The sequence below is a fragment of the Schistocerca gregaria genome, chromosome 1 (genome assembly GCF_023897955.1).
Source record: "Schistocerca gregaria isolate iqSchGreg1 chromosome 1, iqSchGreg1.2, whole genome shotgun sequence".
Lineage (NCBI taxonomy): Eukaryota > Metazoa > Arthropoda > Insecta > Orthoptera > Acrididae > Schistocerca > Schistocerca gregaria.
Window position 1 is genome coordinate 986,513,037 of NC_064920.1, and position 12,794 is coordinate 986,525,830.

The window sequence follows — 12,794 nt, forward strand, 5'->3', positions numbered from 1 at the left end:
CATAATTACGTAATTTATGCAAGAGAATGCCATGATCAGTAACATCAAAGGCTCTACTTAGATTCAGAAATATCCTAGATACATGTTGCTTTTCATCTGCTGCTTTTAATACTTCATTTGGACTATAGTTAAAAATATCACTTTTTGCACCCTTCTCATACAAAGGTGTTACTTTTGCAGTTTTTAGATTATTTGCAACACACCACTCTCAAAAGATGAATTTACTATGTCTGTTAGTGGTTCCACAATAAATGTTGTGCTAAATTTGGTATCTAATCAACAGCCACTGAACATTTATTAGGTAATTCTTACAGGATTCTTGACAGTTCCTCAGGTGTTGCTGGATACATGAAAAATATGTTTGGATGAATTTTTTGATCTGAGTGACTGACTGGCTGTTTGTCAAAGTGTGTATTTATTAACTGCTGTGCTATATTAGAGAAATGATTGTTGAAAGTACCAGTCACATTTTTGAAGTTAGTTAGTTTACTTTATTCACAATCAGCTCTATATTACTGTGATTAACTGGCCTGGTGCCCATTTCTTCCCTTATAACTTGTCAGGTTGCTTTAGTTTTATTCTTGAACCTACACAATATTTTGTCATTTTCTAGTTTTTTTGCTTTTGAAGTAACTCGTGTTAACATTCTATTGTATTTTTGTGGAATATCCAATAAAGTCAGAATTACTATTTTGCTTGGAGTACTCATACAATCTCCTTTTCTGAAGATTGGAACTTAAATAGTGGCAACTGTTTATTCACAACCAAAACAAAAGAGTTACATGTTTGCACCTGTTACTTTCCCCCAAAGTAGTCACCAGCATTATGTGTCAAGTGATGGGGAAGGCATAGTATACTGTTAGCAGAGCCAGTTCCGTCGATCGTGTGAATGGAGCGGTCTACTGCCTGTTGAATTTCTGGAAGCAAATGTCATGAAGTGGTTCCTTCATCTTCAGAATCAAATCAAAGTCTCAAGGACTTAAGTCTGGGGAGTATGGTGGATGGTACAGTACTTCCCACTCCCATCAACGAAACAGAGCAGCCACAGCCTGCACTCTATGCGCCCGCACATTGTCGTGCAAAATGATAGGTGGGTTGTGCAGAATAAAGATGCAAAGCTAGTTCTTTTTGCTGATGATACAAGTATAGTAATCACAACCAAGAAGCAATAATCAGCTGAAGAAATTGCAAATAATGTCTCTCAGAAAATTATTAAGTGGTTCTCTGCAAATGGACTCTCACTAAATTTTGAGAAAAAACAGTTTATACAGTTGTGTAATTTTTTAGGTTAGAAGGCCTCGGGAAAGTACGGGATGGACTGCAATCTCAAAGGGTGCATGGCAAATACAGGACGTGCTTGGATCAAGGAACAGTCGGAACTGTAGTTGTAATTTGTTGTAGTTGTGCTGGAAAATTCCCTGAGCTACAAGCGCTAATAGAAAGCACAGAAGCTGAAATCGTTATAGGTAGAGAAAGCTGGCTAAAGCCTGAAATAAGTTCTGCAGAAATTTTCACGAAGTCTCAGATGGTGTTCAGGAAAGATAGATTAGGCAGAATTGGTGGTGGAGTGTTTGTGTCTGTCAGTAGTGGTTTATCTTGTAGTGAAGTCGAAGTAGATACTCAGTGCGAATTGGTATGGGTGGAGGTTATACTTAACAGCCAAACTAAGTTAATAATTGGCTCCTTCTACCGACCCCCAGACTCTGACGATATAGTTCCTGAACAGTTCAGAGAAAATTTGAGTCTCGTAACAAATAAATACCCCACTCATACAGTTATAGTTGGTGGGGACTTCAACCTTCCCTCGATATGTTGGCAAAAATACTTGTTCAAAACTGGTGGTAGGCAGAAAACATCTTCCAAGATTGTCCTAAATGCTTTCTCCGAAAATTATTTCGAGCAGTTAGTCCACGAACCCACGTGAATTGTAAATGGTTGCAAAAACACACTTGATCTCTTAGTTACAAACAATCCAGAGCTAATAGAGAGCATCATGACTGATACAGGGATTAGTGATCACAAGGTCATTGTAGCTAGGCTCAATACCATTTCTTCCAAATCCACCAGAAACAAACGCAAAATAATTTTATTTAAAAAAGCTAATAAAGTGTCACTAGAAGCCTTCCTAAGAGAGAATCTCCATTCCTTCTGAACTAACTATACAAATGTAGATGAGATGTGGCTCAAATTCAAAGATATAGTAGCAACAGCAATTGCGAGGTTCATACCTCATAAATTGGTAAGAGATGGAACTGGTCCCCCATGGTACACAAAACGCTGTTGCAGAGGCAACGGAAAAAGCATGCAAAGTTCAGAAGAATGCAAAATCCCAAAGATTGGCTAAAATTTACAGACGCGCGAAATTTGGCACGGACTTCAATGCGAGATGCCTTTAATAAGTTCCACAACGAAACATTGTCTCAAAATTTGGTAGAAAATTCGAAGAAATTCTAGTTGTGTGTAAAGTACACAAGCGGCAAGATGCAGTCAATACCTTCGCTGGGCAGTGCCGATGGTACTCTTACCGATGACTATGCCACTAAAGCGGAGTTATTGAGTGCAATTTTATGAAATTCCTTCACCATGGAAGACAAATGGAATATTCCAGAATTTGAAACACGAACAGCTGCTAGCATGAGTTGCTTAGAAGTAGATACCTTAGGGGTTGCGAAGCAACTCAAATCGCTTGATACGGGCAAGTCTTCAGGTCCAGATTGTATACCGATTAGGTTCCTTTCAGATTACGCTGATACAATAGCTCCCTACTTAGCAATCATATACAACCGCTCGCTCACCGATAGATCTGTACCTACAGATTGAAAATTGCGCAGGTCGCACCAGTGTTTAAGAAGGGTAGTAGGAGTAATCCATCAAACTACAGACCTATATCATTGACGTCGGTTTGCAGTAGGGTTTTGGAGCATATACTGTATTGAAACATTATGAATCACCTCGAAAGGAATGATCTATTGATACATAATCAGCATGGTTTCAGAAAACATCGTTCTTGTGCAATGCAGCTAGCTCTTTATTCGCACAAAGTAATGGCCGCTATCTACAGGGGATCTCAAGTTGATTCCGTATTTCTGGATTTCTGGAAAGCTTTTGACACTGTTCCTCATAAGGGACTTCTAATCAAGCTGCGGGCTTATGGGGTATCGTCTCAGTTGTGTGACTGGATTCGTGATTTCCTGTCAGGAAGGTCGCAGTTCATAGTAATAGATGGCAAATCATTGAGTAAAACTGAAGTAGTATCAGTTGTTCCCCAGGGAAGCATCCTGGGACCTCTGTTGTTCCTGATCTATATAAATGACTTGGGTGACAATCTGAGCAGTTCTCTTAGGTTGTTCGCAGATGATGCTGTAATTTACTGTCTAGTAAGGTCATCCGAAAACCAGTATCAGTTGCAAAATGATTTAGAAAAGATTGCTATATGGTATGGCAGGTGCCAGTTGACGCTAAATAATGAAAAGTGTGAGGTGATCCACATGAGTTCCAAAATAAATCTGTTGGAATTCGATTACTCGATAAATAGTACAATTCACAAGGCTGTCAATGCAACTGAGTATCTGGGTGTTAAAATCACAAACAACTTCAGTTGGAAAGACCGCATAGATAATATTGTGGGGAAGGCAAGCCAAAGGTTGCGTTTCATTGGCAGGACACTTAGAAGATGCAACACGTCCACTAAAGAGACAGCTTACCCTACACTCATTCGTCCTCTGTTAGAATACTGCTGCGCGGTGTGGGATCCTTACCAGGTGGGATTGACAAAGGACATCGAAAGGGTGCAAGAAAGGGCAGCTAATTTTGTATTATCACGTAATAGGGGAGAGAGTGTGGCAGATATGATACGCGAGTTGGGATGGAAGTCATTAAAGCAAGGACGTTTTTCGTCGCGGCGATATCTATTTACGAAATTTCAGTCACCAACTTTCTCTTCTGAATGCGAAAATATTTTGTTGAGCCCAGCCTACATAGGTAGGAATGATCATCAAAATAAAATAAGAGAAATCAGAGCTCGAACAAAAAGGTTTAGGTGTTCATTTTTCCCGCGTGCTGTTCGGGAGTGGAATGGTAGAAAGGTAGTATGATTGTGGTTCGATGAACCCTGTGCCAAGCACTTAAATGTGAATTGCAGAGTAGTCATGTAGATGTAGATGTAAATGGTATAACACCATTGATAAATGTAGACTATGAATGGAAGTCTGTTGCTAAGGCAGAATACTCAAAGTTTCTTCGTGTGTGCATTAATGAGAAATTGAATTGGAAGGAACACATCGATCATCTGCTGAAATGGTTAGGTTGAGCTACTTATGCTATTAGGGTTACTGCAAATTTTGCCAATAAACATATCAGTAAATTAGCTTACTATGCCTGTTTTCATTCATTTCTTTCATATGGCTTCATATTTTGTGGCAATTTCATATTGAGAGAGAAAGTATTCATTGCACAAAAGGGTGTAATCAGAATAACAGTTGGAGCTCACCCAAGATCACCTTGCAGACATTTATTTAAGGAACTCAGGACATTCACAGTACCTTCACAATACATATATTCGCTTGTGAAATTAGTCATTAATAACCCATCCCAATTCAAAAATAACAGTGAAGTGCATAGCTACAACACAAGAAGAAAGGATGAAATTCACTATTCTGGAATAAATTTCACTTTGTCACAGAAAGGGCTGAATTATGCTGCCACAAAAATCTTAAGTCATTTGCCATATAATATTAAAAGTGTAACAGAAGGCCAACCAACATTTAAAAGCAAATTAAAAGAATTTCTGAATGACAACACCTTCTACTCAATAGATGAGTTCTTAGATATGAAGTAGTAACTGTGTGTGTGTATGGGCGGGGGGGGGGTAATGTTTTTGCGTAAAGAAAACTTATGTTAAAGTGACACTTCCACGTCATTATGAAATGTTGTATCCATGACCAATGGAACAAATGGAACAAGGATTAATGTATGTGTGTACAAAACTGTAACTCTAAGGTTTCTGACCACATCAAGGTCTCATGCATTTTTAGATGTTTCCAGAATAATCATAATTAACAACTGACTACACCAATAATGTTGTAGCAAAATACAGTTATGTCTCACATCTCACCTTTTAGGATATAAGAAAACAGATTCTATGGGTACTTGTACAGTAGTTTTCTAAACATGGCCACAATTCATTAATTTCTGTTCACTGAAACAGATCCAGATACATTTAATGTGTAAACAGTGAGCAAGTTACTTCAGGACCAATGTCAAAACTTCTTCAAAATAGCAATTTTCCTCCAAATATAGTCTTTTTTTCTTTAATTGTCAATATCCTCAATCCTTCCCAATAGTAGTTCATCAACACAACATATTCATCTTCAACTGGAAGAGATATTTCATTATTTAAACTTTCCTAGCTTCAGATAGTGAAAATATGTAAAAACAAAACAAAAATTTTGTTTTATGGTACAAGATTTTCAATCAAAGTGTAAATAATTTCATCTCTTCTCAACAAAAGAAAGTCACAATAAATTTCCTCATTAACCAGACAGTAGAATTATTGGGAGATTGCACTTAGCACTAGACATCTTAACTTCTAGCTCAAAAGACACTTAACCTATTGAGACAGTCAAAGAGCATGTGTAAAGGTAGACAGATGAGCAGAAGAAAATCTGCAATATGAGAAGATGAAAATCAGAAGTAATACTGCAGCTCATCCTCATCATCACTGACTTCTGCATCTGTTTCTACAAATGAAAATCTCTTTGCATATGACAATTTTTTTTACATATATACACAAAAGTTTGGTGCAATGTTGTCTTCATACAAACTTCATTTTCTTTTTAGCACATTTGTTTGAAACTTTGCAAGTAATCACATTACCAGCAACTCTGATTTTGTATGTCTTACCCTATAATGAACTTTACAACAGTCTTAAACATTTACATTAATAATAATAATAATAACTTACAATGTCAGTTAAATTAGGCAGAAGTTTGTCATGACTAGACTGAGGTAACATCATGAATCTGTTCTCACTTACGTTACAAGCATTTTCAATGTAATGGCCTGATAACTCCTAGCATTTATTTAAATATGTCTTCTTATATTTTTCTAAACTTTACGATTTTGAGCTTAAAATAAATCTGCATTTGTTATAATCGCCTTCATCGAAAATAAACCACCCACACACCCACACACCCACACACACACACACACACACACACACAAATGCAACTCACACATATGACTGTAGTCTCAAGCAAACTGAAACCACACTACCTTGTTTGTTCCTATAATTTTCTTAGTGTCTGAATTTTCACCTTATACCACAAGGGCATTGTTGGCAATTTCCATTGAATTTTCTCCTTCAATGCTCAAAATTGTTTTCACTGTCATTATTAATAATGCTCCTAATTGTTGCATCACTAAGTCCTCTTTCAGCGCCTCATTTTTAAGTCAGAGATGTTTTCATTGAAAACTTCAAGTTAGTTTTCAGTTCTGCTAAGTCTTTTATTATTTCCCTCCATTAGCAACCTAAATTATTCGCAGATGGAAGCATTGCCCTCTTTAATTTGCAACAAAAGCATTCTGAACATTTCAGTTGTATCTAATTTCTTTGATCCTTCTGAATGTTCTAAAGACTGATCCAGCATTAACGCCCATGACCCACTGTCCTCTAAATTTTTCTCTTTATTTCCATCATGTTGAAAAACTTACATTTTATTTTCTGCAATCAAAAAACTAAATAGAAATACACTACACCACTTATAATAACATACTTTTTTCATCAAGTTCCAGTCCAGATCCCTGACTGTTTTCAACAATGTAGCCCAGTTGCTCCTCATTTTTCCACAAGCTTCATCTCAGCTGCACTGTTCTTTTTGGTCATCATCCAAACTTTTATATACTGTGAAATTTATTCATAACATTCACTGAAAAACAGAATATTTATTAGTGTTTCAGTGTACAACTCAATGATCGTATTTGATGCACCCAAATATAGACAATCTTTCCACAATGGCTTACTGATGATAATCATAAAAAAAATTGATAGTTTCAATGGTCCCAGGGTTAAAATTCATTTATCAAAACTTTTCAGAAGTTGGTGTGGTTTTTAATTTATAAATGACTGAACACTTTTCTTTTATGTTTGATGATTTATTTTGCTGTTTTTTCTCCAGTTCAAACATAATATTTGTCACACTTTTCATAACATACACTACTGGGCATTAAAACCATTACACCAAGAAGAAATGCAGAAGATAAACGAGTATTCATTGGACAAATATATTATACTAGGATAACGGTCTTAATATGCCTGGGCATTGTGCTAAACAGAGGTTGGATGGGGTGTACAGGTATAGCTGCCCATGCAGCTGCAACACGATACCACAGTTCATCAAGGTTAGTGACTGGTGTATTGGGATGAGCCAGTTGGTCGGCCACCATTGTCCAAACGTTTTCAATTAGTGATAGGTCTGGAGAATGTACTGGCCAGGGCAGCAGTCGAACATTTTCTGCATCCAGAAAGGCCCGCACAGGACCTACAACATGCAGTAATGCATTATCCTGCGGAAACGTAGGGTTTCACATGGATCAAATATAGGGTAGAGCCACGGGTCACACATCTGAAATGTAACGTCCACTGTTCAAAGTGCCGTCAATGTGAACAAGAGGTGACTGAGACATGTAACCAATGGCACCCCATACAAATCACGATGAAGAATACAGAACCTGGATTCATCTGAAAAAATGACGTTTTGCCATTCGTGCACCCAGGTTCGTCGTTGAGTACACCATTGCAGGTGCTCCTGTCTGTGATGCAGCATCAAGGTTAACCGTGGCCATGGTCTCTGAGCTGATGATCCATGCTGCTGCAAATATCATCAAACTGTTCGTGCAGATGGTTGTTGTCTTGCAAACGTCCCCAGCTGTCGACTCAGGGATTGAGACGTGGCTGCACGATCCATTACAGCCATGTGGATAAGATGCCTGTCATTTTGACTGCTAGTGATATGAGGCTGTTGGGATCCAGCACAGCATTCCATATTACCCTCCTAAACCCATCGATTCCATATTCTGCTAACAGTCATTGGATCTTGACCAATTTGAGCAGCAATGTCACGATACGATAAACCGCAATTGTGAAAGGCTACAATCTGACCTTTATCAAAGTCGGAAACATGATAGTACGCATTTCTCCTCCTTACACAAGGCATCACAATAATGTTTCACAAGGCAACGCTGGTCAACTGTTGTTTGTGTGTGAGAAATCGGTGGGAAACTTTCATCATGTCAGCATGTTGTAGATGTTGCCACCGGCGCCAACCTTGTGTGAATGCTCTGAAAAGCTAATCATTTGCATATCACAGCATCTTCTTCTTGTCAGTTAAATTTTGCATCTGTAGCACGTCATCTTCATGGTGTAGCAATTTTAATGGCAGGTAGTGTAGTTCAAATTAGAATCATGTCTTTGATATATGGCATTAAGTGTGGAACAATGAACAAGTACTTCAGAACAAGGCACAAAAATTATCATGAATGAAGTTTTATAAAGTAATGTCTATCCTTACATTGCTCTACAGAGTGAGCCATGGGTCATTTACAAACAAGAAGACAGTAAGATCCAGGCAGCTGAAATCTGATTTTTTATGGCTGTGAAAGGTTTTACCAGAGCAGACAGATTCAGAAACAGTGACATTAGGAAGGAATTAAAGATATTTAATTTAGGAAGCAAAACTGAAGGCAACAGAAAAAAATGGAGTGAACAAGTTAACATAATAAATTGCAGCAGACTAGCTTAAATAAGTCAGAAACTATAATCCAGTAGAGACCAAAAGAATCTGGGATAGCTGAGGAAGAGGTGGGCATAAGTGGAGAAGAAAAAGGAAAAGAAGAAGACTATTTTTCATCCTTCCTATTATTGACAGCGGAATATTCCAAGTCATTGCCAGTGTGACAGATGTTCTAACAACACCTTTTCATATTCCAGTAATCTTGACATTAAAAGAGTTTGCAATTAATACTGATGAAATCTCATATATGAGCATGCAACTGTATATTTACTACAGCAAGAAACGAGCATGGAAAATTGGGACTGGGATAATGACAATATTATGACAAGGAGGGATTGCTACACATGGTATAGAGGGGGTGTTGAGTCACAGACAGGTACAACAAAAAGACTGCTGTACATTCAACCTTTTGGCCAAAAGGCCTTCTTCCATTCTTCCGTCAAAAGTTCACTCTTTTTAAGAACCTTCAACATCACAGTGCATCAGTAATCGTTGGTTAATATACCAAAAAACTGGAAACGTGCCTCGATTGCGAAAAAAACACCTAGTATTAACCTAGGTTTCGGCGTAGATAACTACACCTTCTTCAGAACAATAAAACCCACAAGTGTCTAAGAAGACCTTTGTCAATTATTAAAAGAACACCATATCTATTCATTTATAAACGAAAAAAGAAGAACACAAGCAGTACATATGTACAAAGTCAAAACCACTACTTAACTTACACCATTACGTTAAGTAGTGGTTTTGACTCTGTACATATGTACTCTTTGTGTTTTCCTTTTTTTCGTTTATAACTCTTTTTGATGTTCCTGTTTTTAACTGAATGTCTTCCCTATTTGGTAAGTAGTAATCTACTCATCCTTTCATAATATTATAGAAAAAAAAAAAATTAGCTATGAACTCAGAGTCAAACAATCTTGTAGGTTATAGCCCAGTAACTTGTTCAATGTCTCAAATTTAAAAACATCATTTGTAGAAGCTGCTATTGCAGTTTATAATTGCACTAAGAGATGTTGTGCCAGTTGTATGGTTATGTGTATTCAAAAACCATAACTGTTACATATGTCTGACATAAGTTGCGCATTTAGAAAAATTCATTCAAAAAATTGTAGGGTGGTGAAATGACTGACCAGCACTTCCCTTCAGTACTGTGGATAGACACATTCAAAATTCTTCCTTTTGAAGATCCAGTTATTCTGTCTCCTTGTAATTTTATAAAGTGCATGTATTCTGATGGTCTCTTATGCAGGGACAAAGTTAACCAGCTCAAATGTGCAAGTATATAAAGAAAATGTATTTTTCTTTTTAAAGTTCACCATACTCCATGTAAACATCATACGAATTTATAATTAGGTCTTTATTCACAGTAAAAACAGAGATGTTGAAATTTTGTTCCATCAGATACTAAGACTCTTTCTGTTATAGTTTATACTTAATATATTTAATGTCTTCCTTCTCTCTTCCAGAGAACTGTATGGGACTGCAAATTAGTAATCAGTATTTGGCAATATTTCATCCTAGCTAATTATAGTTGGATATTGATGGAAGCCCTCTACCTTCATAATCTTGTTTTCAATGCTCTTTTTTCGGACAGAAGCAGTGTGATACTCTACATCATTTTAGGTTGGGGTACGTATGTCCTTATTATAACTTACTACAAATATAACTGTCACAATATGCCAACAGTGCTCTCAGGATGTTCTCATGGCTCATTTATAGAAGTACTGTGGGTATTATATATGCATATAACTGTAGTAATGGTGGTTTCAAATTTTGGAAATATTACTAATAACTTGGCAAGCAAATTAGAAGCGACAATGAATACATGCTAAACAAATATATAAATTGGTGACAGATAAAGAAAATGTAATAATTGATTCCCCACTGGCTGGAAGGCTAAAAGTGACATATTTCAATATTATAATTTTAGTGGTCTGGTTTTACTAGTTGAATTATTTGTATGTTCCGTGGACTATAATTATCTCTTGCTTTCATGTTGAGCAATTCACTTGTTTACAGTTATAATACATATTTTAAGAAAAACACACAAAGTTTTCTGTACCAGCTGATAAACATTTGTAATTAGTGATAATTTGCTTACTATTCCCAGTGCTCCCCCCCCCCCTCCCCCTCCCCTCCACCCCCCCCCCCCCCCCCCACCTGTTCAAAAAATTCTGTACCTTTGTCCACAAAATTTTTCTATGTTTACCTATTACTTATTGACCATGGTCTCCTTCTAAATACTCTTCTTCACAATTGATACACCACTCCCAGTGCCATTTCCAGAAGCAGTCTTGGTGAGCCTCTTTCTGGATTGTGCAAAGTGCCACTGTGAATTTTATTTTATCTTGTCTATTGTTGCAAATATTTGTTTTTTCAATGGGGTTTTCAACTTTGGAAATAAAAAAAAGTCTGCAGGGGCCAGGTCTGGAGAGTACAGAGGATGAGGTAGCACAGTGATTTTGTTTTTTGTGCAATAGTCAAACACCAAAAGGAATGAATGTGCAGGTGAGTTATCCTGATGTAGGAGCCATGAATTGTCTCACCATATTTCAGGCTGTTTCCTTTTCACATTTTCTCACAGGCAATACAACACATCCTGATAGTATCTTCGATTAACAGTTTATCCCTGTGGCATGAATTATTGGTGAACTAATCCTTAAAAGTAAAAAAAAAAATTGTCAGCACGGCTATGACATTTGACCTAACCTGATGAGCTTTTCTTGGTCTTGGAGAACCTTTCCCAGCCCATTGTGAAGATTAAACACCAGCCTTAACATTATTACCATAGATCCACATCTCATCATCAGTTATGATTCTATTAAGGGATATCTCAGTCTCATTTGTGGGATCCAAAACCTCTTCACAAACTATGAGGCAAAGGTTTTTCTGGTTTTGACTCATGAGTCATGGGATGAACCAGGCAGCTTCTGGAATCTCATGGACAATCAGTCTTTGATTGGCGAGTACAGCTTCATTGATGTCCCTGACATGAGCATTTTTGGTAGATGTTGAAGGGTGTCCTAAATGAGTGTTGTCTTTAACTTCTGCCTGGCCATTTTTAAACCTTGTAAACCATTTGTAAGATCAGGTATGGCTTAAGCACTCATCACTGTAGGCTTCATACATCATTTGGTGTGTCTCTGAAAAGGTTTTCTTGAGTTTCATGTAAAATTTAATGCAGGCGTTCTGCTCCTCTAACTCTGTCATCTTGAAATTTGCAAACTGTGTGACACAATGTTCTACCCAATACAGCACTGAACAATAACTAACAGACATACAACAATCAAACTTCAGTAGTTACATATTAAACACGGGCATGTGCGGGGATGCCAACTGTGTTTCACTCCAATGCACCAGAACATAAATTATGAACATTCCAAAATTTTTTGAACAAACCTCATATATAAAAGTAAGAGAAAATGATACAGATGAATAAGCCACTTTTGGTGGAGCAGAAGGGAACTGCAGGAAAAATGAAAAGAAATAAGTAAATGGAAAATTTAAAGATCCTTCATGCACACTCAGAAGCAATGAAGAAGAAGAAGAGCAGTGAGAAAGAATGAAAATGTAAATGATCAAATGTCTGACAAAAAAAGAACAAAAGAAAATGTGCACACCATGTGTTCGGCTTCCCCAGTTGATTGTGGATGAAAGGGGGGAGAGCAAACATGCCAAATACAGAAGCGCCTACAAAAATCCTGGAAGGTCTGCAAAATGAACTGAGGTCCATTGTCCGATACCAGGGTGACTGGCAGACCATCCACAGAAAAGATTTTTGCTGGTGCCTGAATTGCAACTTCTGAAGTGGTTGAGAGCAGCAAACCACATATGGAAATCAGGAATAAGCATCAATGACAATAAGCCAAAAGCCATTGAGAAACGAGCCTGCAAAATCTATGAACATGTTCCCATGCCTGGGTTGCAGGCAGCCATGAAGAGAATGCTGATCTTGGAGACACCTGTTGGCTTGCACACTGGGAACAGGTGGCTACCAAGTGC

The 12,794-nt window shown here is 37.5% G+C and overlaps 1 protein-coding gene across 4 annotated transcripts in view; it reads left to right on the plus strand.

Moving 5' to 3' along the window:
* Positions 1–12,794, plus strand: part of LOC126277867 (parathyroid hormone/parathyroid hormone-related peptide receptor-like) — a 506,877-nt gene that overhangs the window by 337,124 nt on the left and 156,959 nt on the right. For all 4 annotated transcript variants that reach the window (XM_049977414.1, XM_049977424.1, XM_049977398.1 and 1 more), the window contains one exon: positions 10,259–10,421. In XM_049977414.1, coding sequence (XP_049833371.1) covers positions 10,259–10,421 — 163 coding nt within the window. The remainder of the gene's footprint in view (positions 1–10,258; positions 10,422–12,794) is intronic.